Source organism: Pantherophis guttatus, chromosome 2 (assembly GCF_059756535.1).
Source record: "Pantherophis guttatus breed Tessera chromosome 2, ASM5975653v1, whole genome shotgun sequence".
Taxonomy (NCBI): domain Eukaryota; kingdom Metazoa; phylum Chordata; class Lepidosauria; order Squamata; family Colubridae; genus Pantherophis; species Pantherophis guttatus.
The window spans coordinates 112472019-112495987 of record NC_142064.1 but is presented as its reverse complement, the minus strand read 5'-3'; the positions used below and the strand labels follow the sequence as shown (position 1 = coordinate 112495987).

General features: G+C 39.4%; 1 protein-coding gene across 5 annotated transcripts in view; it reads right to left on the bottom strand.

The window, feature by feature from the left end:
- Positions 1–23421, bottom strand: part of TSPAN16 (tetraspanin 16) — a 43620-nt gene extending 20199 nt beyond the window's left edge. For 2 of the 5 annotated variants that reach the window (XM_034437779.3, XM_034437775.3), the window contains exons 1-6: positions 18852–19089; positions 15407–15473; positions 5232–5438; positions 3002–3076; positions 2623–2730; positions 6–140 (exon numbers count right to left, since the gene is read on the bottom strand). In XM_034437779.3, coding sequence (XP_034293670.1) covers positions 6–140; positions 2623–2730; positions 3002–3076; positions 5232–5438; positions 15407–15466 — 585 coding nt within the window. In that variant the 5' untranslated portion in view covers positions 15467–15473; positions 18852–19089. Of the gene's footprint in view, positions 1–5; positions 141–2622; positions 2731–3001; positions 3077–5231; positions 5439–15406; positions 15474–18851; positions 19090–19522; positions 19706–23239 lie in introns of those variants that run through there. The other 3 variants (XM_034437776.3, XM_034437778.3, XM_087888532.1) reach the window with 3 other exon arrangements.
- Between the last annotated feature and the right edge of the window lie 548 nt (positions 23422–23969).

The following is a 23969-nucleotide window of genomic DNA, read 5'->3' as shown; positions in this document are numbered from 1 at the left end:
GTTACCTGCTTATTATGGTCTATTTCAAATTGCTGGCATTCCTTGCTGGATAGACAGCAAAGAGAAGGATATTTCTCATGAGCTTGATAGAAGTAGGAACTGTTGAAATCTGCATAATTGTTGAATCCACAGCACTTCAGCTAGAACAGGAAGATGTATGAGGTTTACAGTTGCCAAAAGACAGGGAAGCAGCCAGAAAATATATTGACTATCCCAAAGCTGCTAAGATTCAGTACCAGTGGGAGCTTTGATAATAAAACATTATGAGAAATAACACACTACAAACAATATCTATACATTTGGAGATTTATATTACCCCATTCATTATGCTTAATGTCTTACAAACTAAGGAGGCAATTTTCCAAGGTTTTTCCCTGGACTTAATAGAAGGATAAAATTGAGATCAGGTGAAGTAATAGTACTGCTTTACAAAGCCTTAGTGCAGCCACACTTGAAATACTGCATCCATTTTTGGTCACCACAATATAAAACAGATGTTGATATTCTGGAAAGAGTACAGAGAAGAGCAACAAAGATGATTAGGGGGCTGGAGGCTAAAACATATGAAGAACTGTTGCAGGAATTGGGTATGTATAGTCTAGTGAAAAGAAGGAAAGGGCTATGGGAGACATGATAGCAGCATTCCAATATTTGAGAGGCTGCTACAAAGATGAGGGGGGCAAACTATTTTCCAAAGCATCAGAAGGCAGGACAAGAACCAATGGGTGGAAACTAATCAGGGAGAGAAGCAATCTAGAACTAAGGAGAAATTTCCTAATGGTGAGAATAATCAACCAGTGGAATGGCTTGCCTTCAGAAGTTGTGGGTGATCCATCACTGGAGGCTTTCAAGAAGAGACTGGACAACCATTTGTTTGAAATGAGTCTCCTGTTCATGCTGGGGATTGGATTAGATGACTTCCAAGGTCTCTTCTAACTATTATTCTGTTACTCTGTTATTCAGTTGGTTCTTCAGATTGCTGCACATATACAATTCATTATATTTTCTCAGCCTTTCTGTTCCTTCTTGAACTTTATTGATGCATACAGAGATTAAAACAGAACAGTCTAGATGCAAGTACAAATTAAATCATAAATGAAAAAAGAGACTTTCCCCAGACATACCCTGGTATTTATTTAAAATGCAGCTGTATTTGAACAAAACTGTAGCAGATTTCAAAATCAGACTTAGAATTTGTTTGTGTTAAAGTGGAAGACAGGCTAACAAGATTGCAGTGGCATGCCAGAGAGTCATTTGAGCGCTGACATATTATCACAAGTTAATTTTCAGCAGTAACTATGTGATATCCTATGTGGATATAAAATTTGAGAGATAATTTATGACGATACTGAAGAGCACTGGGCCTAAGACAGAACCTTGAGATATTGCACTGCATGCTTCCCTCCATGTAGACGTTGTTCCATTGAGGACTACCTGCTGAGTGTGATTGGTAGTTGGTTGTGAATCCATGTGGTGGTGATAATGTCTGTCCCATATTGTTCTATCTTTCCAAAAAGTAGGCTGTATTCTACTTTATCAAATAGCTTACCAAAGTCCAAGTATATATACAACATTTCGTTGATTCACTAATTTAGTCACTTTATTAAAAAAGGCAATCAGGTTTTTTTTTTAGCACAATCTGTTTTTAATAAACTGATGCTGGCTTCTATTAATCACCTTGTTCATGGTTCACAAATCTGCTGCTTGGTTCCCCCCCCCCCCAGGATCTTTGCAGGAATTGATGTCAAGCTGATTGATCTGCAGTTTCCTGGATCCATTTCCCCACCCCCCCCACTTTTTTTTTTTTTTTTTTTTTGAAGATGGAACCACATCAGTTCTTTTGGTAGTTCCCCAGTGTTCCAGGATCTTTGAAAGATATAATTCAATGGGTCTGAGATCTTGTCTGTCAGCTCCTTCAGAACTCTGGGATGTAATCCATCTGGTCCTGGTGATTTGAATAGGGTGAATAGGTGTTGTTTTACCATTTCTTGTCTATTTTAACCTGTATTCCTAGTCTGTCTTTTAGGGTTCTGCTTTTGGTAGGTTGGGCTATTTTTTTTTCTTTTCTGTGAAGACATATGCCAAGAATGAATTTAGCAGTTCTGCTTTCTCCTTGCTGCCTGTCACCTTCTTGTCATCTTCTCCCATTAGTGGACTGATTTTTTTCCTTGACTTTTTCATTGGTTTTTTTTTTTTAATATGTTGAAACTTTTTTAAAAAAAATTCTGACATTTCTTGTAAATGTTCATTCTGATTCTTAGCTTTCCTGACCATCTTTGCAGATTCAGACTATACGTTGGTGTTCTGCCTTAGTTATGTATCCCTCTTTCCATTTTTTTTTCTCTTTGGTAGTTTCCTGGTGCTTCAGGATGCTCGTTAGAGAGAGATCTAATCTAAGGAGGAATTTCCTGACAGAACAATTAGTCAGTGAAAAAACTTGCCTCCCAGAGCTGTGAGTACTCCATTGCTGGAGGTTTTCAAGAAAAGATTGAACATTAATTTGTCCTGGATGGTATAAGGACTCCTGCCTTGGGCAGGGGATTGGACTAGAAAACCTCCAAGATCCCTTCCAGCCCCATGATTCTATGATTTTATAAAACTGGTCTTTGTCGGTTGAATTACCTGTTTCATTGTAGTGTCCCAAATGGCTGTGAGGTCTTCTTGCCTCCCATAGTCTTCTTTTAAAGTCTTCATGGCCCAGATTTTCAAGTGTTCAACAAATATATTTGCCTGGAGTCAAGAGGCATATTAATGGTAAATGATAATACTACAATTTGTCACTTCACTTCCATATAATACTGTTTAAAGTGTCATCTGCCTTATCAACTGTTCAAAATCTTTCACTATAGTTGGATGAACTGTGTCATCAACATGCTAAATCAGCTTGCCTAAATTTGGCGTTCTTTAGACCTATTGGACTATACTTCCAGATATCCTACTAGGATGGGTATTGAATAGCATGTGGAAAAATGTGGTTGGGGGAGGGGTAGCCATGACTTACCACAGTGGAGAAAATCAGCACCACAACAGCACACACCACTTCTGCTGTGAAGATTACTAGTATAACTGCAAAAAACTAGAAACAGAGAAATGTGCTGTTCACTACCAGCAAAGCCAGAGCCAGAAATGCCAGTTAAGGCTCAGGGTTTAGGCAAAATCTAAATAAAGTGACTTCCCAATGTTTTTACATACAGAGATTCAATATTGCACCATATAATTGGTTTTAGTTGTCAGAAAGAGAAACATACTGCAGTGAGTAGATAAGGTGTGCTATTCTTTCTTTTGTTGAGTTTGTTAGCAATAGCACTTAGACTTATATACCGCTTCACAGTGCTTTACAGCCCTCTCTAAGCAGTTTACAGAGTCAGCATATTGCCCCCAACAATCTGGGTCCTCATTTTACCCACTTCGGAAGGATGGAAAGCCAAGTCAATCTTGAGCCTGGTGGAATTCGAACTACCTGCAGTACTGCACTCAAACCACTGTGGCACCGCAGCTCCAGAGTGGAGTGGAGACCCTGTCTTATATTATTTTGAACCCTGAAATAAGCACTTGGCCTTATTGCCATGTGCTCAAAAGTCCTATTGGACTTATTATCAGGGGATGTCTTATTTTGGGGGAAACAGGGTATGTTCTCATAGTATTAATAATATTTATATTATATCTGGAATCAGCTGCCCCCAGAGATAAGGAGAATCCAAGACCTCGGTGCCTTCCGCCATGCCCTTAAAACCTTCTTTTTCCAGCAAGCCGGGCTGGCCTAACACTTTTTAAAATGTTTTTAATTGTTTGTTATTGTTTTTAATTACGGGGCCAAATTTATATATATCTTTTTAATTGTATTTTAATGTTTGTAGTTTATGCTTCTACTTGGCTGTTCACCACCCTGAGTCCTCAGGGAGAAGGGCGGTATACAATTTTTTAAATAAATAAATAAATAAATAAATAAATAAATAAATAAATAAATAAATAAATAGCAACCCAATTTTAGGCATATTGTACTTATACTGACTATAAATGATGTCCATGTGGATTATAAGGGAGATGGATAGAAGGCAACATCCTGCCAAAAGTGAAGTGACCTGAGACTGCCCCCCACACCACATATAAGGAACAGCCTATTTGACAGAATGAAGCAGCCAGATCATTTAACTAAACTGTTTCTAAACTAGGTAGGCTTCATACCCTGTTTCCCTGAAAATAAGACATCCCCTGATAATAAGCCCAATCGGGCTTTTGAGCGCATGAGCTAAAATAAGCCCCCCCCAAAAAAAATTTAAACGTGTGTGCAGCCGGTCCCCGCCATTTCCTCTGGTTAGGGTTAGGGAAACAGAGCTGGAAATCAGGTAGGACAGCAAGAGGAGCCCCGTCTTGCTCCATGCTTCCCAAAATAATAAGACCTCCCTGAAAATAAGGCCAAGCGCTTATTTCAGGGTTCAAAAAAATATAAGACAGGGTCTTATTTTCAGGGAAACACAGTAGAGAGATAGATTTTAAGGCACTTCTCAGGTGCTTTATAATGATGTTTGATGTCATGATGAAGAAAATCAAGATTAGCCTGCCTTGACTCTCTTGGGTATAAGAAGTAGAAACTATATTAGGCTTTCAAGATTCCATTATTAAAGCCTATTTCAATAAAGTACTCTATGGTTTGTGATACTTGTTTTCTGACCTGATCTGCCTTAAAGACTTGACAGGTTATTTCAAATGTCAAATAGCAACCAGTACTAGGGCTGTGCAGCATTTTGAATTTGAAAGCACTTATGTGCTTCAAAACACATATCGATATGTCCTCGGGACCTACCTACAACTCCTTTAACCTTTCATCAGTCTTTTGCTGATAAAGAATCTAAGTAGAATAATTCTTTGTACCATCTATTAATATTTTAAGATAATTTTAAGTAACAGAAAATAATATTCCTGCCCACCTAACTGGAATTTTTGAGTAATACCATTATCGAGAACTGACTTCAATCCAGCCCCATAAAATAAATAGGAATAAAAAATTATTGGAAAAAAAAGCCTGGTGATCCTTTCATGATAAATGCTAGTTGGGACATTTATTTTGGGACTCTACCAGCATATCAAGATTCAGAAGAACTGGAAGGCAGAAAAGGTCTAGGAGCATAGGTTAAGTCAAGATGAGAGTAGCCATGTGTAAACTTTACAGTTTAGCAACTTCACAACACCCACATTTGGTCCATGGCAATATCTTTTTGCAAATCACTTACTACCAGCAGGAGACATCTGCTTTCTTTCACAGCTCCCCAGCATCCCAAAAAGCCCATGATGAAAAGGATGCTGCCAACTGTTATGCACAGGTAACCCACATGGAGCAGAAGCATCATTTGTGGTGCAGCAACTCCAAGGATCTTCTCAAAGGAATCACCATCTACCTTCACCCAGATACCAATGCCCAGCAAAGCCAGGCCCCCTAGCTGGGAGGAAAATGGAGAGAAACCAGAAGGTATCACTTCTGCATTAGAAAGTTCTAATTCTGCAATAAAAACTTTTGAGCAAAAACGACTGTTTGCTAGCTTCAACATTTCATTCCTAACAAACTGAACCAGTATCAATAGACTGATTAGAAACATTCATAAATCTCCCTTTTACCACAATGGAGACTTAAGACAATGTACAATCTATATAGATAGTCCTTGACTTACAACTATAATTGAGCTCAGAATTACAGTCATAAATTGTTGCAATTGTAAGTTATGGTACTCACAGGGCCGGAAGTAAATTTCCAGCCTCTTTTGCAACAGTCATTAAACAAATATTGAAGTTATTAAGTAAAGGCTACAGTTGTTAACCCAACCCATTAATTTGAATGAGTGTTTTTTTTATCAGAAATCAGCATAAACTGCTGGAAACTGACAAAAAAAACATTGCAAATTGTGGTCAGGTGACCATGGTAGGCTGCAAACAGTTGTAAAGTTGACTCCTCTGATGTGTAGTCAGCGACTATGGGAGGCAGTGTGACCATTTATGACAGCTGGAGGTGCCTACAGACTGTAAAGCACTCATTCTATAGCCACTGTAACTTTAAATGAACATAAAAAAACCAGTTGTTGAGTGAGGACTAGGTGTAAAAAAATATGTATATAAAACCTATAAAAATCTGCTTGGTAGAATCAGCACATGTCTTTCTTGGTTTCTGGAGCCTGATACTATCTATTTAGTGTCAACACTACAGATGGTCCTCTCTTAACAGTCATTCATTCAGTGAGGACTTGAAGCATTTTTCACTGGCCTTTGGCTGTCTGCCTATCTAATGCTGCCAGCTGTTCCTGCTGCCAGCTGTTCCTGCTGCCTTGTTCATTACTGTCATACCCACTTCATGTACTGTATACTGCTACTATACCAGCTCATGGCCTCTGTTCATGTCCCACCCAGGATCTCTTCTGCTGGCCACAGTCCTCCATTTGCTCCCCACTCCAGAGCTGCATTCAGATATTTTGAGCTAACAGAATACCAGACTTGGAAGGGACCTTTTATCTAGTCCAACCCCCACCCAAGCAGGAGATCTTACACCATTTCTGACATATGGTAGTACAATTTTTTCTTGAAATTCTTCAGTGATGAAGCACCCACAACTTCTGAAGGCAAGTGTCCAGTGGTGAAATCTAAAATTTGTTACTACCGGTTCTGTGGGCGTGGCTTGGTGGTGGTAGGGGTTAATGTGACTGGGTGGGCATGGCCAATTTTTTTTTTTACTTTTAAAACCATTTTTTCTACAATCTCTTCGGCGAAGAGGTTGTAAAAAAAATGCTTTCAAAAGGCTCTGACGATCCCAGCTGAGTTGCCTGATCGGCAGAGGCTTTTTTTTCTTTTAAATGCCTCTGACGACCAGACAACTCAGCTTGGATCATCAGAGGCATTTAAAAGAAAAAAAAACCTTTTTTTCTTTTAAAAAGCCTCTGCCGATCAGGCAACTCAGCTGGGATCATCAGAGGAATTTAAAAGAAAAAAAGGGTTTTTTTTCTTTTAACAGCCTTTGACGATCCCAGCTGAGCTGCACGATCATCAGAGGCTTTTTTTTTTTTACTTTTAAAAGCATTTTTTGGCCGAAAAGGGTGTAAAAAAATGCTTTTAAAAGTAAAAAAAAAGCCCCTGATGATTGTGCGGCTCAACTGGACATGGGGGGTGGGGGTGGGCAGGGATTTTTGCTACCAGTTCTCTGAACCGGGAGCATTTCACCCCTGCAAGTGTCCCATTGTCCCACTGTCAGAAAATTTCTCCTTATTTCTAGGTTGAATTTCTTCTTGATCAGTTTCCATCCATTATTCCTTGCTGGCCTTCAGATGCTTTGGAAAATAGCTTGACCCCTTCCTCTCTGTAACAGCCACTCAAATATTGGAACACTGTTATCATGTCTCCCCTGGTCCTTTTCTTCACTAGACTAGCCGTGCCAGTTCCTGTAATAATTCTTCATACGTTTTAGATTCCAATCCCCTAATCATCTTTGTTGCATTTCTCTGCACTCTTTCTAGATGGTGAACCTATGGCACACGTGCCACAGGTGGCTCACAGAGTCATCTCTGCGGGCATGCGAGCCATTGCCCTAAGGCAACTCCACTGTGCATCTGCGCGCATCTCCCGCCAGCCAGATGATTTTTGGCTGGCCCCACCCATGCCTCCCTTCCCCTCCTAGGAGTCTCCATGTGGCCCATTTTGGATGCCAGGTAACTACAGGGCTTACGTGGAGGCTTTGGGAGGGTGAAAAACGGGACTCCCAGAAGTCCGGAAACAGGCCATTTCTGGCCTCCAGAGGGCCTCCGGAGGGCCGGGGGAGGCCGTTTTCACCCTCCCAAAGGTTCCAGGAAAACGTCTGGAGCCTGGAGAGAGCATAAAACAGGCCTACTGGAAGTATTGGAAGGCTGGAAACGGGCCATTTCCGGCCTCCGAAGGCCTCAGAGAGGCCTGCTAGGCCCATAACGGGACATTGCATTATGGGTGTGGGCATGCGTGTGTGCGCTATCGCACGCACACACTTTCGGCACCCAAGGAAAAAAGGTTAGCCATCACTGTTCTAGAGTCTCAACATCTTTTTTATAGCGTGGTGACCAAAACTGCAGTACTCTAGGTGTGGTCTTACTAAGGCTTTATAGAATGGTATTAGTACCTCACATGATCTTGATTGAATCCCTCTGTTAATGCAATTTAGGATTGCATTGGCTTTTTTGGCTGCTGCCGCACACTGTTGACTCATATTTAATTGATTGTTCACTAAGACTTAGTGGATAAGTCCACTAAGATCCTTCTCACATTTACTCACATTTACTGCTATTAAGCCTGGTTTCACCCAACCTATATGTGTACTTTTGGTTTTTCTTGCCTAAGTGTAAGACATTACTTTTCTCTACATTGAATTTCATTTTGTTAGATTGGGCCCAGTGTTCAAGTCTGTCAAGATCCATCTGGATCTTGAGCCTATCCTCTAGGGTGTTGGCTATTCCTGCCAGCTTAGTATCGTCTGCAAATTTGATGAGTTCCCCTTCTATTCCCTCATCTAAGTCATTTATGAAGATATTGAAGAGTATTGTGCCTAAGATGGAACCTTATGGTCCCCCACTGATTACTACCCTCCATTTAGACGTAGTACCATTAAGGACTATTCGTTGAGTATGGTTTGTCAGCCAGTTATAAATCCATCTGATGGTGATGCTATCTTTCACACTTTTTTCTAGTTTACCAAAAGTAGGTTGTATTCTACTTTGTTGAATGCCTTGCTGAAGTCTAAGCATACTATGTCCACAGTACTTTGCTGATCTACTAATTTATTTACTTTGTCAAAGGACGAAATAAGATTGGTTTGGCATAATCTCTTTTTAAAAAACTCATGCTAACTTCTAGTTATTACTTTACTCATTTCTAGATGTTGGCAGATCTGTTTTTTTATTATCTTTTCCAGTATCTTCCCAGGTATTGCTGTTAGGCTGATTGGTCTATAGTTTCTTGGGTCTGTTTCCCCCCCCATCCCCCCCCTTTTTAAGATGGGAACCACATCAGCTCTTTTCCAGTCCTCTGGTAGTTCCCCGGTGCTCCAAGATTTTTGAAAGATATGGTACAGTGGTTCTGAGATGACATCTGCCAGGTCCTTTAGAACTCTGGGATGTAATCCATCAGGTCTGGGTGATTTGTATTCATCAAGATCAGACAAGTGTTCTCTTTTCTCAGAGAGAAAGCTCTGCTTTCTCTCTGCTGCCTGTTACTTCCTTTCCATCTTCTCTCTTTAGTGGACTGACTATTTCCTTGATTTTTTTCTTGTTCTTTTTATGTTGGAATTCGGCTAACTAGTAGATGCTCGAGCATACAAGAAGATAACTACAATAAACTACAAATTCAAATAAGAAAAGACTTAGACAAATGGGGTAAAATACAAATCTCACTTCTAGGACGAGTAATAACAGTAAAATCCTATGTGCTACCGAAATTTAACTTTCTGTTTCAAACTGCCCCAGTGAATCTATCTAAAAAATTTTTCATGGACTTAAACCAAATAATAACTAAATTTATCTGGCAGGGGAAAAAGCCACGGATTAAAAAAAAGATGATGCAAGAGATAAAAGAAAGAGGAGGCCTGGGCTTACCATGTTGGGAGAATTACTATGTAGCCGCTCTGTTAACCTGGGTAAAAGAATGGATTACTTTAGGTAATAGCCGTCTCCTTAAAATAGAAGGTTTCGACCTACCGTATTTTCCGGCGTATAAGATGACTTTTTAACACATGAAAATCTTCTCAAAAGTCGGGGGTCGTCTTATACGCCGGATGTCGTTCTCCTGTAACCAGGCAGACCAGCCCAAAGGCTCTGACGAGCCTTAAATGGCTCTGACGATCCAAGCCATTGAGGACCCAGTTGTGGGGGCAATAAGCTGACTTTGTATAAATATACAAAAGGATGAAGGCTATTGCTGAGCACATTGTAAGCCGCCCTGAGTCTTCGGAGAAGGGCGGCATATAAATCAAATAAAAAAAAAAAAAAAAGCCCTGATGATCTGCTAATCAGGCAACTCAGTTGGGATCACCAGAGCCATGGAGAAGGGAAAAAGTTTTCCCCCTCCAGCTTGCTTACCTTAGCTGCTTGCCTTGCTTTGCTTGCCTTGCTTCGCTTATATATATATATAATTTGTTTATATGCCGCCCTTCTCCGGAGACTCAGGGCAGCTTACAATGCGCTAAGCAATAGCCTTCATTCTTTTGTATATTTATACAAAGTCAGCTTATTGCCCCCACAACTGGGTCCTCAATTTACCTACCTTAGAAAGGATGGAAGGCTGAGTCAACCTTGAGCCTTGGCGAGATTCAGTAATTGACAGTAATTGCAGGCAGCTGGTCTTAATAACAGGGTGCTTTAGACCACTGTACTACCAAATCTCAGCTTTCTGAGATTTAGTATGTTTTTGTAGTGTTTCACTCTAACTACACAAACACACAAAATCTCACAAAGCTGTATGTGGAATTTTGTGTGTGTAAGTGTGAAAGTTGTTTTTTTGGGGCTTTTGGGGGCTGTTTTTTTTTTTCTAATTTTGATTTATATGCCGCCCTTCTCCGGAGACTCAGGGCGGCTTACAATGTGCTAAGCAATAGCCTTCATCCTTTTGTATATTTATACAAAATCAGCTTATTGCCCCCACAACTGGGTCCTCAATTTACCTACCTTAGAAAGGATGGAAGGCTGAGTCAACCTTGAGCCTGGCGAGATTCGAACCTGCAGTAATTGCAGGCAGCTGGTCTTAATAACAAGGTGCTTTAGACCACTGTACTACCAAGGCTGTGTGAGGTTCCTGCTTGTTTCAGGGGCCATTTTGGGTCTAGCACAGCTGCTTTTACATTGTGGGTGAGCCAGTTGTGTTGTGTTGTGTTGTGTGTGTGTAAAGTGTGAAAGTTGTTTTTTTGGGCTTTTTGTGGCTGTGTGAGGTTCCTGCTTGTTGCAGGAGCCATTTTGGGTCTAGCACAGCTGCTTTTACATTGTGGGTGAGCCAGTTGATGTTTTTTAATTTTTATTTGGTGTGCATTGGAAGAGGGGTAGTCTTATACGGCGAGTATAGCCCAAACCCTATATTTTAACAGGAAAATTCAGGGGTCGTCTTATATGCCCGGTCGTCTTATACGCCGGAAAATACGGTACATCAGGGTTGGCATATGGCACTTTGGCGAGATAATACCCCACAAAGCAAATGGTTCACCCGACATTACATAAGAAATATTTTAATTCGGAATTGGGAAAAAGTTAGTAAAAAATATTATATTAAAACACCGTGCTGGATATCACCCTTAGAAGCACTGATATACCCCAAACTCTATAACTTCATGGGAAAATTAACATATAAAGATTTGCTGAATGTACAAGGAAAATTAAAATCTAAACAGGAATTGAACTCCCAAGGGGTACAAGTGGACTGGTGGACCTATACACAGATTCAATCTAAATACAAAAAAGATAGAGAGAAAGGTATTAATGGTGAGTTACAAGAATTAGACAAAATTTTGATAGGCCAAGAAAAAGGCATGATTTCGAAAACTTATAAATTGTTGATGAAAATAGAGATAGGTGAAGAAATAATTAAGGATACAATGATTGCCTGGGGGAAAAAATTTTGGATATTCAAATTTTAGAGAAATGACAAGAGATTTGGTGGGAGAATATGAAATTAGTAGTCTCCACGGCATACAAAGAAAACATCTACAAGATGATATACAGGTGGCATCTTCCCCCGGATAGACTAGCTAAAATGTTTACTGGACAATCTGCGGAATTCTGGAAATGTGGGTTTGAGCGTGGCACTTATTACCATCAGTGGTGGACGTGCCCAAAAGCAGTAGAATTCTGGGGGGAAATAAAAAAATGGCTGAATGAGATTTTAAATCAAAAGATCGAATGGCATCCAGAGACATGCCTGCTCGGCTCCAAGCCAGAAAATATGAAAAGAGACTTATGGTATCTTGCATTGCACATCATCACAGCGGCGAGATTGGGGTACGCTCAACTTTGGAAAAATCAAAATATCCCATCAGAGGAAGCTATTATAAAGAAGATTTTGGACTGTGCTGAAGCAGATAAATTGATTAAGAAATTAAAAGACAGAGATCAAACACAAATAGGTTTATATTGGGAAAAAATTTATGGGTGGCTAGAGAAGAGGAAAATATAACCCAAATTAGATGAGAAATTATATCTATTGAAAAAATTATATTATACAAGTAAAGTGAGGTCAGATAGACCTAATTGTTTTATAAAGGTATGTAAGATGTTCTGTCTTCTCCGTATTATAATATAGATATACGGTACCGAATACTAGGTTATTAAGGTACTGTTTAGAGATACGCTTGCTCTTTTTTTTTTTGTCTATTTTGTTGTTTGGTTGTTTGTTGCTGTTGTGTTGTTTTGTTTGTTATTTATATGATGTGTTGTTTTTCTTTTGTTTTTAATGGAAAATGTGAATAAAGATTATTTTTTTAAAAAAAACAAACAATGAGTTAAGCAGCTCTGCTTTCTCTCTGCTGCCTGTTACTTCCTTGCCATCTTCTCTCTTTAGTGGACTGACTGTTTCCTTGATTTTTTTCTTGTTATTTATATGTTGGAAGAAACTTTATTTTTTATCTTTGACTTTTTTTTTTGCAAGTCTTTGTTCATTCTGAGTCTTTGCTTTCCTGACTTTGTCTTTGCAGATTCTGGCTATCTGCTGATATTCTGCCTTAATTACTGGTATGTGTCCCTCTTTCCATTTTTATACTTGTCCTGTTTGTGTTTCAATTTGTCAGAGAGATCTTTGTGCGGCCATGCTGGTTTCTTCTTGGATTTCTTGTTTTCCTTTTTCAGTGGTATTGTACTGGATTGGGCTTTTATGATTGTATTTTTCAGAGTTTTCCAAGCTTCTTGAATTTGTTTTCCCCTTTAGGATTTTCACGCAAGGAATCTTTCCCAAGCTCTCTCTGAGTTTGTTAAAATCAGCTCTTTTAAAATCTAAGACTCTGGTATCATTATATTCTATTGCTTGTGTTTGCATTATATTGAATTCCAGTAGGACATGATCACTCTCACCCAAAGTTCAACTCCATCACTTCTTCTCTGTTCGTGAGAATTAAGTCCAGTTTGGCTGTCCCTTAGTTCCCTCCTCTATCTTTTGGGCAACAAAGTTGTCAGCTAGGTTGGTCAGGAACCTATTCGATTTCTCACTTGGTGCAGAATTAGTCTTCCAGTTGATGTCAGGGTAATTGAAGTCCCCCATTGGTATTGTAGTGTGTTTCCTACATATATTTGTTAATTGGTTAGCAAAAAGTACATCTATTTTTTCTGCTTGGTTGGATAGCCTGTAATATACACATATACCAATGTTATTATTATTTTTCTTTTATATTGATCCATATGCATTCTATGGAGGTTTTTGTCTTTGGTTTCATGCATTTCTGTGGCAATATAGTGATCTTTTACATATAGTGCAATTCCATCTCCTTTTATGGGGTCTGGTTTTTTTGAAGAGTTTGTATCCTTTTATCAGTATGTTCCAGTCAAGTTTCAGTAATTCTAATTATATCATATCTACCTTTGTGTATTAATAATTCAAGTTCACCCTGCTTGTTCCCAAACTTTGAGCATTTGTATATAGGCATTTTAGATCTTTATGTCTGACTGTTTGTATGCGTCCTATGTCTCCTATTTGGTGTTTAAATTTTCTTCCTTCCCATCCCTCCTTACCTCATTGATTTGTTTTCTAGGGCTTTTTGCTTGGAATTAGGTCCTGGAGATCCTACAGATTGGTCTCCTTCCCCCCTCAATTTTAGTTTAAAACCCTCCTGATAAGTTGAACCAGTCGTTTCCTGAAAACATTCTTCCCAGTCTTTGTGAGGTGCCCATCCCTTGCCAAAAGCCCATCATGGAGGTAGTGCAGACCATGGTCCAGGAATCCAAAGTTCTTTTGGTGACACCAACCCTTTAGCCAGTGGGTTTAGCTTAGAATTCTTTGTTCTCTTACTGGAAGTTGACCTTTCATTAGCAATACAGATAAAAAAACTGCTTGTGCACCTAACTCCTCAACTTTCTTGCCTAGCTACTCGTAATCACTCAATATTGTTTTCAGGTACATTTTCAGGACATTTTCAGGTCCTATGTGTAGCAGTAGGAAAGGGTAGTAAGCTGTGGTTTTAATTATTTTGGTTAGCTTCTCAGCCACATCTTTGATTTTTGCTCCAGGGAGACAACATACCTCTCTGGATTGACTGTCTGGTCTACAGATGGCAGGTTCTGAGATTCTGAATTGAATCTCCTATCACCAACAATCACCTTTTTTTTTCCTAGGGAGGTTTGGGGTATTTTTCTACCTATCACAGAAGCACTTGATGATGCTACTTTTTAAGGGACATTTGATGATGTTTCTTTTCTAAGTGTCTGCATGTTTTCTTCCAGAGAAAGTCTATGAAATTGATTGCTCGGCACCAGTGAGGCTGCATCAGAGTGGGTTGGGTTGGATAGAGGTTCTGTACTAGGTTTGTGGTTTTTTTTCTATGATATTGATCAGGGCTTCTGTTTGTGAACTAGCCAAGTGCAAATGGAAGCCCAGGCTGGTGCACAAGGTAGACCCTGGCTACACTAGCATGAAAGAAGGTGGCATGAAAGAAGACCCTAGCTGGTACCATACTGGTATATAATGCAGTGAGTATCTAGTATGGGGGCAGCAGGCAGGGCTGGGTGGCAGCAGCAGCAGCTAGCAGCAATGGGTACAAAGGAGGCCAAAACAGCAGAAATGTGGGAAACAGATGAACCGGGGAAGTTGAAGTGGAGGTATCCCCTTACCTTTTTCCAACAGCGGCTTGGGTTCTCGCCTAACGACCATGTGGTATTCACTCAAAAACAGCCAAAACTGCTGTTGCTGAGTGGAACAGTAATGTGACATTTCACTCAGCAACAGGATTGCCAGTCCCAGTTAGGGTCATTAAGTGATGACTACTTATACTGAGAATGGAACTATTTGTTGGTGAGCAAATCCACATACTAGAATAAACAAACTTGCAGAGAAGGATGGTACTTAATCCTTCAAATTATCCCATGCAATTATTTCTATCAGACATTGTTGGACAGGATTTGTTAAGGATTGGAGGATGGAGGAAATTGGGGTCATTCCCAATTTATGCCATTACATTATAAGAGAACTACAGTGGGGAACAATTTTTTCTTTTCATATTTGTTCTGTTGTATGAATAACGGAACATATTAAGATTGCTTTCCCATGCTGAGTATTTCCACACACGAGATTCATATTGCTCTTAAACCTCTCACATCTGCACATCACAGATATTTTGCAAAAGTATACTTTGTGCATCTGTTCAACCTCCTGAACTATTTATTTAACTATTTATTTAACTCTCTGCCACAACCAGTTTTCATCCACCCTAGCACATACTTACAAAGATCACTCCATTAAATACAAACATCATCATCTTCAGGAAGGAGAAACAGATATTCATTTTGTACCTGCAGTCAAGAGAATGATAATTATCATTTTGGTGAGAAAACCATAGAAAGCACAGTGATAGGGTAGGGTTTGGCCATATTTTTGGCCATAAAACAAAGACATTAAAATGAATGACAAATTTATGAAGTCATTAATAGTACAGTCTTAGATTGTAGATTTTAGAACATCAATTTTCTGTTACCTATCATTTGCTGCCAAATAAATGTACAAAATTTAAATAGCTGAAAAATTCCAACTTCAACAACATAACCATGTCATTGCAATGCCTCATACTCAGATACTTCCAGAATTAAGAATGCAAACTTAAATGTACTTGTCCACCATGTTGTTCTATTTTGGGGCATCAACATTATACAAAATACAGAAAGGGAATCAGAAACAATGTTAAAGTAATTAAAGGTGTGAGCTGGAAAAAAGGAAAGGAAATACAACTAATTCTAGTTCAATATAAGTTCAACACTGTTCAATATAACAAACTTTTCTATCCTTATTTCTTGCATATAGATATCATCATCATCGCCATTGTCTATCCACTGCAGGATAAAGGCCTCTTCCGCATGTTTCCAACCAATATGGTCCTGAGCTTTGTTTTGCCAATGGGGCCCTCAATACTTGCTGATGTTATTGATCCATCTTGTTTTAGGTCTCTTTTGTGGATTCCTTTTATCAAGTGGGATCCATTCTATGACTGCCTTGGCCCACCTGACATCAGTTTTTCTTGCTATGTGACCAGTCCATTTCAATTCTTTTACTCTCTTGATGACATTGTACAGTTTCATTTGTTCTCTAATCCATGTGCAGGTCTTTCTATCTTGTCCTATAATGCCAATCATGTATCTTTCCATGGCTCTTTGTGCCACTCATTGCTTTTGTATCAATTGTGAGGTTAGTGTCCATGTTTCACTAGTATATAGATATACAAATTGATACATTGTCCTTTGTTCTTTAAAATTCTCACCCTTTTTCAGGATTTTATCTACTTCTTCCAATCATGATTCTCTTATGTTTTTTCTTTCTTTTTTACCCATTCATTTTTTTTCATATATTTGTTCTTCAACTCAACATTCTCTCTATGTAACTAAATCACCTCAACATGCCACTTTCATACATTTTCCATATTTAGTCAATAAATATACTAAGGTATACAAATTCATCTACTTGCTCTAGTTTGTCATTTATGTATAATTTTTCATAGTTCAATTTACCTTTCTTTGATAAATTAATTTATTAATTTAAAAAACCCATGGTAATAATTGCATATACATTCTACTATTTCTTGCAATTGATTCATGTTCTTAGCCAATAATATGGCATCATCTGCACGCAAAAATACACAAATATTTGTGTCCTCAAAAAACACACCTCTGGGTGGTCATCAAGGTCACTCCCATGTACATTATAGTAGTCTGCAAGGTGACATGATGATTAGCCAGGGTCTGTTGCTCCAACATGAGCCATGTGTGGGGCATTAGCTACAATTGGACAAAATCTCTCTTGTCCATAGCTTCTATCTACTATTTCTGCAGGAACTAAGAGTCCAGGAACACCCCCAGATTGCACACCAACTCTTTCAGTAGGAGCACAGCCCCATACAGAGCTAAATTTGACATTAGTCAAGTGTTTTTGAACCCACTGCATTGTGTTTTACCTATTCAAAACTAAAGCATAATAATTGCCAAAGCAACCAGTAAAACTACAGCTTTCATCTTTACAGGGAATCAGATGTACACGTTTCTCTTTATATTTTGGGATTGCACTATATACTAAGCCAGAATCAAACAACCACATTATGGTTTAACTTAATGTGTAAACCCAACTACCTGCACCTTCAATAGCTCAGCAGAATGACCCAGGTATCACCAGGACCCAAATTAAGCACTTCAGAAGCCTTTCACATAAACAGAAACTTGTATCAGCTTCAATTTGTTTTCTCAGGAACTGGCTCAGGAGAGGACCTTATTTATTTTGAAAGATTATCAGAGCCCCCAGTAAAAAAAAAAAAAAAGCATGGTAACATTTAGCCTTGTGATCATGTCAAATGATGAGATAATGTGAAGAAGAATATCAAGGAAGACTCCACTTGCAGTTGCTTAATTGCATTTACAGGAGCAAAGAAATGAAAGCAGGTACTGGACAATTTGCCACGGCAACTTGGATGCTGCCACCTGGCCATGGGACACCTTGCCTTGGCCAACTTGCTGCAGGGAAAACTCACCACGAGCCTGGGCTTTCCATTCTGGTTTCCAAAGCAGGCCTGGCTTAAGGGAGGCGAAAGTTCCTGCCAGCCTACACTCTTTCTCTGAAGGCTTCCTTGCCTCATTTTCCATGAAAGGCAAGCTAACTGGGAGTTATTGTTCTGCACACACCTAGACACACAGACCATACCAAGCTTAGGGATTTTTATCTGCATCCAAGCTGGCAAGCTGCCAATCATGACTGGGCTTGGGAAGAAGGACCTCTCCTTCAGTGTGCTGTCCTGGACTATGACAGCTTTCAGGCAGGAAAGGGAACAAGCAGGGATGGTGACAGGGTGACCAGCACAGAACAATAACTCCCACTTAGTTTGCCTTTCATGGTGGGGGGGCACTGGAAAGTGAAGCGAGGATGCCTTCAGAGAAGGAGTCCAGGAAGGCTATACAGGAATCATTGTTCCAGGCTGAACCCTTCAGGAGGAAGAGCCTTTGTGGTGACAGCCGTTGGGAATGAGTTGCCCTATCATCATCCCTCTTGCCTCTCTCCCCACCCGGGTGCTGTCAGGGTTCAGTGCAGCACACCAAATGAGAGGTCCTTCTTCCCACGCACCTCAAGCTTGGAATGGTCTCTGTGTATGTGTGTGTGCACACATGCATGCATGTGTGCATGTGTGTATGCATGGAACAATGATTCCCACTTAGCCTGCCTTTCACAGGGGGCTGTTGGAAAGCGAGGCAAGGAAACCTTCAGAGAAAGTGGGCTGGTGGGAACTTTCACTTCCTTTAAGCTGGCCTGGCTTTCGAAACCAGAGTGGAAGGCCCAGGCTCACAATGAGCTGTCTCTGTGGCAAGTTGGCCGGTGTGAGATGCCCTGCAGCAAGGTGGTGGTGGGTGGCCAGATGGTGGTAGCAAATTGTGATAGACTCGGTGCTGGAATGGCTTCAACCCATATAAGGGATGTGGGGTGGAAGAGTGTTGGAATGCACCTTGTAACATTAATTCCTCTTCCCTCTCCCAACTAACGTGTCAGGATAAATGGCTCCAGAGAGAAAGCTAGAGAAACAAACTGTTATAATTTTTCTTGGCTACCAAGTAAGGACATTTTTAACCTTTCCTCCACCCTACTGTCTGTCACTACTGAGCCTATTGTTCAGAAATTAGCAGCACAGCTCTGATCCCACTTACTCTGGCAGTCCACATCAGATTCACTAAAAATCTATTTCTTAGAAGTGAGAGAATGGGAAGTAGTCCTCTTCCCTCTTCAGGTCCTCAATGTTGTGTTGTCATTACAAACAATACGTTCCAGAAAAACTGCCATCAAACTGTAGTCAATGACTCTGGGCCATTTTGCCAATATCCTTCAGTTGTTAACTCAGGCCTTGTTTTCTTTGCTGCTGCTAGATACAAGCTGAAGCTGTTGCTTAGCAGCACTCTAGCAGCTGTTATTTTCTTGCAACTGCCAAGCTCTGGTTTCTGATAGGCAAGGGATCTCCACTAGCGCTTTTGTATCATGTATTTAGATCAGGGGGGCAAAAAATGTCAATCTCTTGCCTTCTCAATTTAACCATGGGAAATGATTTGTGACACCAAGATGCCTTTTTTGGAGGGGAGAGCTACCTGGTATCCTCTGTACTGCGATCCTTTTGTTAAGAACCAGATTAAATCTTACCTCTAGGAGATTATTCCCATTATCATAACTAGTTGTTGGATTTGCTCTTCTTCACCTTAGGATCCTTGGTTTCCTGCTGAATTACTTCCACAGATTCTGACCTAATATTCCATTTCCTAAATTTTATAGCCTCCATTCTCTATTGATGAACTTGATACGTTTTCATTAAACCCACTGAAATACCCACCTGAAAATCAATGCCAGGGAATTGCAGAGTGCAGACCATCCTTTGACAAACAAGATTGTAGCTCATCCTGGATTTGGACTATATTAACGTTATATAGAAGAGGGTGGTAGGAAGGCTAAACAGAATAATTTCATGCTGAGGCAAGACACTAACTTTATGGTCCAATATTTCATGTTGTACACCAGTTATGCTCATTACTGTATAGGGAGGCTCTTCACTCAGTCACTTGTGCCCTGGCCATCCCCTGTCTGAATGATTGCAATACATTCTGTATGAGGCTACCCTTGAAAAATATCTGGAAGCTTCAGCTGGTATGTGGCTGCATAGGCAATTTTGGGTGCCCAAAGAATGATGCACATAACATCTCTGCTGCGTGATCTGCATTAGATGCTGGTTTGTTTCCAAGCCCAAGGTGTTGGTTATGACCTTTAAAGCCCTATATGTGCATGTGGTCAGATTAACTACAGAACCGTCTTCATCCTGTTACATTATCTCACCCCAGCCGGTCAGGCAGGGAAGGTATGTTGCAGATCCTATCAGTTAAAGAATTCCAACTGGTGGAGTCCAGAAAGAGAGTCTTTTCTGCTGTTGCGCCTTCCCTATGGTGCACGCTCCCCCCAGAAGTGAGGCTCTCCTCAGAGGTGAGGTGAGTCCACACTCTCCTAGCTTTCTTTTTTTTTTTTATTGAAAAGTTTTATGAAAAATACAAACATTTTCACCTCCCCACCCTTCCCCCCTCAACCCCCCTCCCCTTCCCACCCTCCCTTCCCCTCCCTCCCCCCACCCCCCTCCCTAGACTTCCCAGAACGAGCACAGGGTATAGCATTCACAAACCAAGAACTAAAATGTGCTAACAAATTATTACATTTCATATTCTCCCTAGGTCCTTAACTCCTTGTAACTCAGAAAAAAACAAACATAAACTACTTAATATTATTTCATTCATAAGCTATATGAATCTTCTTATTCGGATACTTCTTCTGTATGTAATCAATCCATTTTCTCCATTCCAATATATATCTCTCATTTGAATGGTCTTTAAGGTATGATGAAATTTTTGCCATTTCCGCCAGATGCACAACTTTTAATGTCCATTCCTCAATAGTAGGTGGATCTTCCTTCTTCCAGTACTGTGCCACCAGTAATCTGGCAGCTGTTATTAAGTTCAAAACCAGCTTAGTCTCTATTACAGTACAATCCGTAACTATTCCCAACAGAAAAAACTGTGGTGTAAATTTAATTTTTTTCTTCAAAATATTTTGAATAATCCACCATATTTTTATCCAAAAAGCCTTAATCTTTTTACATGTCCACCATATATGAAAACATGTAGCATCTTCACACTCACATCGCCAACACTTGGGTTGTAAATTTGGATACATACAAGCTAGTTTTTTTGGGTCTAAATGCCATCTATAAAACATTTTGTAAAAATTCTCCCTTAAATTTTGTGCTTGTGTAAATCTTACATTTCTAACCCATATATTTTCCCATGTTTCCATCATTATTGGTTCACCTACATTTTGTACCCATTTTATCATACAATCCTTGACTAAGTCTGTTTCTGAATCTATTTCCAATAATGCATTGTACAACCTTTTTATGTGCATTTGACCTTCATCTCTTATTTGCTTTATCAAATTCTCATCCTGCTGCAAAATACCAATTTTTTGATCTTCTCTCCATCTGGCCAGCAGCTGTCCATATTGAAACCAAGTCTTAATAATCCCTTCTTCTTTTAATTGTTCCATGGATTTTAACTGTAGTCTGACTCCTTCCTTATAAAGGAGTTCCTTATATGTAATCTTATCTTGCTTTTGCTCTAAATTTATGTTCTCTATCGCGTGTCTGGGTACTGTCCATATTGGTAACCTATCATTTAGTTTATATTTATACTTTTTCCAGACACGCAATAGAGCATTTCTTAATATATGACTTTTAAAAGTCTTATCTACTTTCTTATCATACACTAAGTAAGCATGCCAGCCATAAACCAAACCATATCCTTCAATATTCAATATCTTTTCCTCCGTTAAGTTTATCCAATCTGTGATTGCTGAGAGGGCAGCAGCTTCATAATACAATCTTAAATTGGGCATCTTAAGACCACCTCTTTCTCTAGTATCTTGCAATATCTTTTGTTTGACTCGTGGTTTCTTCCCTGCCCACACAAACTTATTTATGCCCTTCTGCCATTCCTTCAAATTCTCATCTTTTTTAAGTATTGGTATCATTTGAAAAAGAAATAGAAATTTTGGTAAAATATTCATTTTTACAGCAGCTATCCTTCCCAGCAAAGACAGTTGTAGTTTTTTCCAGTTGTCCAACTCTTTCTGTATTTTGTGCCATAATGGTTCATAGTTATACTGATATAATTTCGTATTTGCAGTCATAATATAGACCCCCAGATATTTAACCTTCTTAACTACTTCAAATCCTGTTAACCTTTCTATCTCTTCTTTTTGGCTCCTAACCATATTTTTAGCTATTATTTTTGTTTTAGCTGCATTTATTTTAAAACCAGATACTTGTCCGTATAAGCAGGTTATATCCATCAAGGCTGTAACTCTCCTAGCTTTCTGTAAAACCATAAAAACAAGGTTCTGTGCCCTTGCATGGGATGCACAGATGGGCACACAGTTGTGGGGTTAGTTGGTGCTTTGAATAACCCCTCCCCATCTTTTAATTAATTCTTCTCTTGCCTCTTTTAAATTTTATATACTGTTTTTTTATGCTTTTGATTTTTTATTCTACACCATCCAGATTCCCTTTGTAAGGAGAAGGGCGGTTTTAAATATGACAAATAAATAAACAAACATATTCATCAGGACTTGGGATGATGTGAAAAAGGTTAGTGCTACCCTCCAGTTCTTTTGATAAATTTTTGTTAAGCATTTACACATTTCTTCAAAAGGTCTGGACTTATGGTAACAGACGTTTTGTCAAAAGCTGCACAATGCAATCCTTGTGGTTCTTTTATACATTGAAGTTGAATTTTACATCTATATAACAACAGAAATAATACAGTGTAGCTGAAGGAAAATGTATTGTTGTGGGCTGGTGTCTTTATAGCTGTCCTTGAAATATTATATGTACATTGTTTTGGATTTTTTAAGCATTATAACACTTATATGGCAGATACAGCCTCATGGGCTTTATAAGAGCTTGACAGTGATGCAATACTGTGCAAAGTCCCACTGTATTCACAGGTAATTAGAAATTATAGGCAATTTAACATGAAATATACTTTGATATGGCCCAAGGGCTAATCAATAAAGTAAACTGATCTGAACTGAAACATTCAATAAATTATTCCAGAAGCGGGTTACCATTAGTTGCCTGTTCAGCTTTATAGTTATCTCTGTGTGTAGGACACACAGGCAATTATCCAGTTTCTGATGAGATTCTATCTTTTAGAATGAACTCCAGTGGGAGTTCACTTTAGTTTTAGGGGGATGAGATGTAAAGTTAGACAACTTGAATATCTTGACTCATTATTTTCATACAATTTAGGCATTATTAATACTGACAGGATATAACATACTTTCTGATTTTTATTTATTTGCATATTTCTGTCATAATACTGAGCTTCTCAGCCCCTTAATTTTTCTTAAACTGATTACACATCTCTCAAAATTTTGTATCCAGACCACAATACTTTGCATTCTGTTCAATGCATCCAATGAAACTATTACTCTAGTCTCAAAAAGTTCTTACCTTTAGGAGATTTTCAATCACGAAATATGTGGCTGTAGCCCCTGTACCTTCTATGTGCTTGGTTTGTGGGATATCATGAGCTACTAAACCAAAAATCTACCTATGGCTGCGGTTTGTCTCTTTGCCTCACACCTGGTGATTTTGAAGCTTATCACTCTCCATCTTTGCTCTTCACCTTAGTTTAGAAAGAGGGAGGAGAAAATACAAGGTCTCTTGAGAAGATGCTAGTTCTTTAACCCTTTATTTCCAGAGAGGAATCCATTAACTGTAGACTTGAAATGTATTTGAAGGGCTTGTGTCTTCTTCAGGAAGTATTAGTGTTAGCTCTGCCATCTTTGCTCTGCTCCGCTAAGGTGCTGGCATCCTGCCATAAATGGGGGGAGGGGGCACAGCCATTTGTGGAAGAAGTGCAGGAGGAAGTAGGAGGCAAAGGGGGGAGAGATTATGGTAATGATTCACAAACAGTCTGTGAAGATTCTGACAGATGTCTGCTCGAGTTGACACAGTTGAAAAGTACCCACCTTTATCTCCCTTGAAACACTGCCAGAGACCTAATTGTCAATTAGTTTTGCAAGGCCAAATGGAGCACAGAGTCAAATGGACTTCTCAGAGCTTGAATTGACAATATGAACTGGCAGCTCTGCGCATGCGCACACTGGGAACAGGCTCACAGTGTTCTTCTGCCTCGCTGATGTCAGATTCCAGAGGCTCCGGAGGCAGCACATAACTC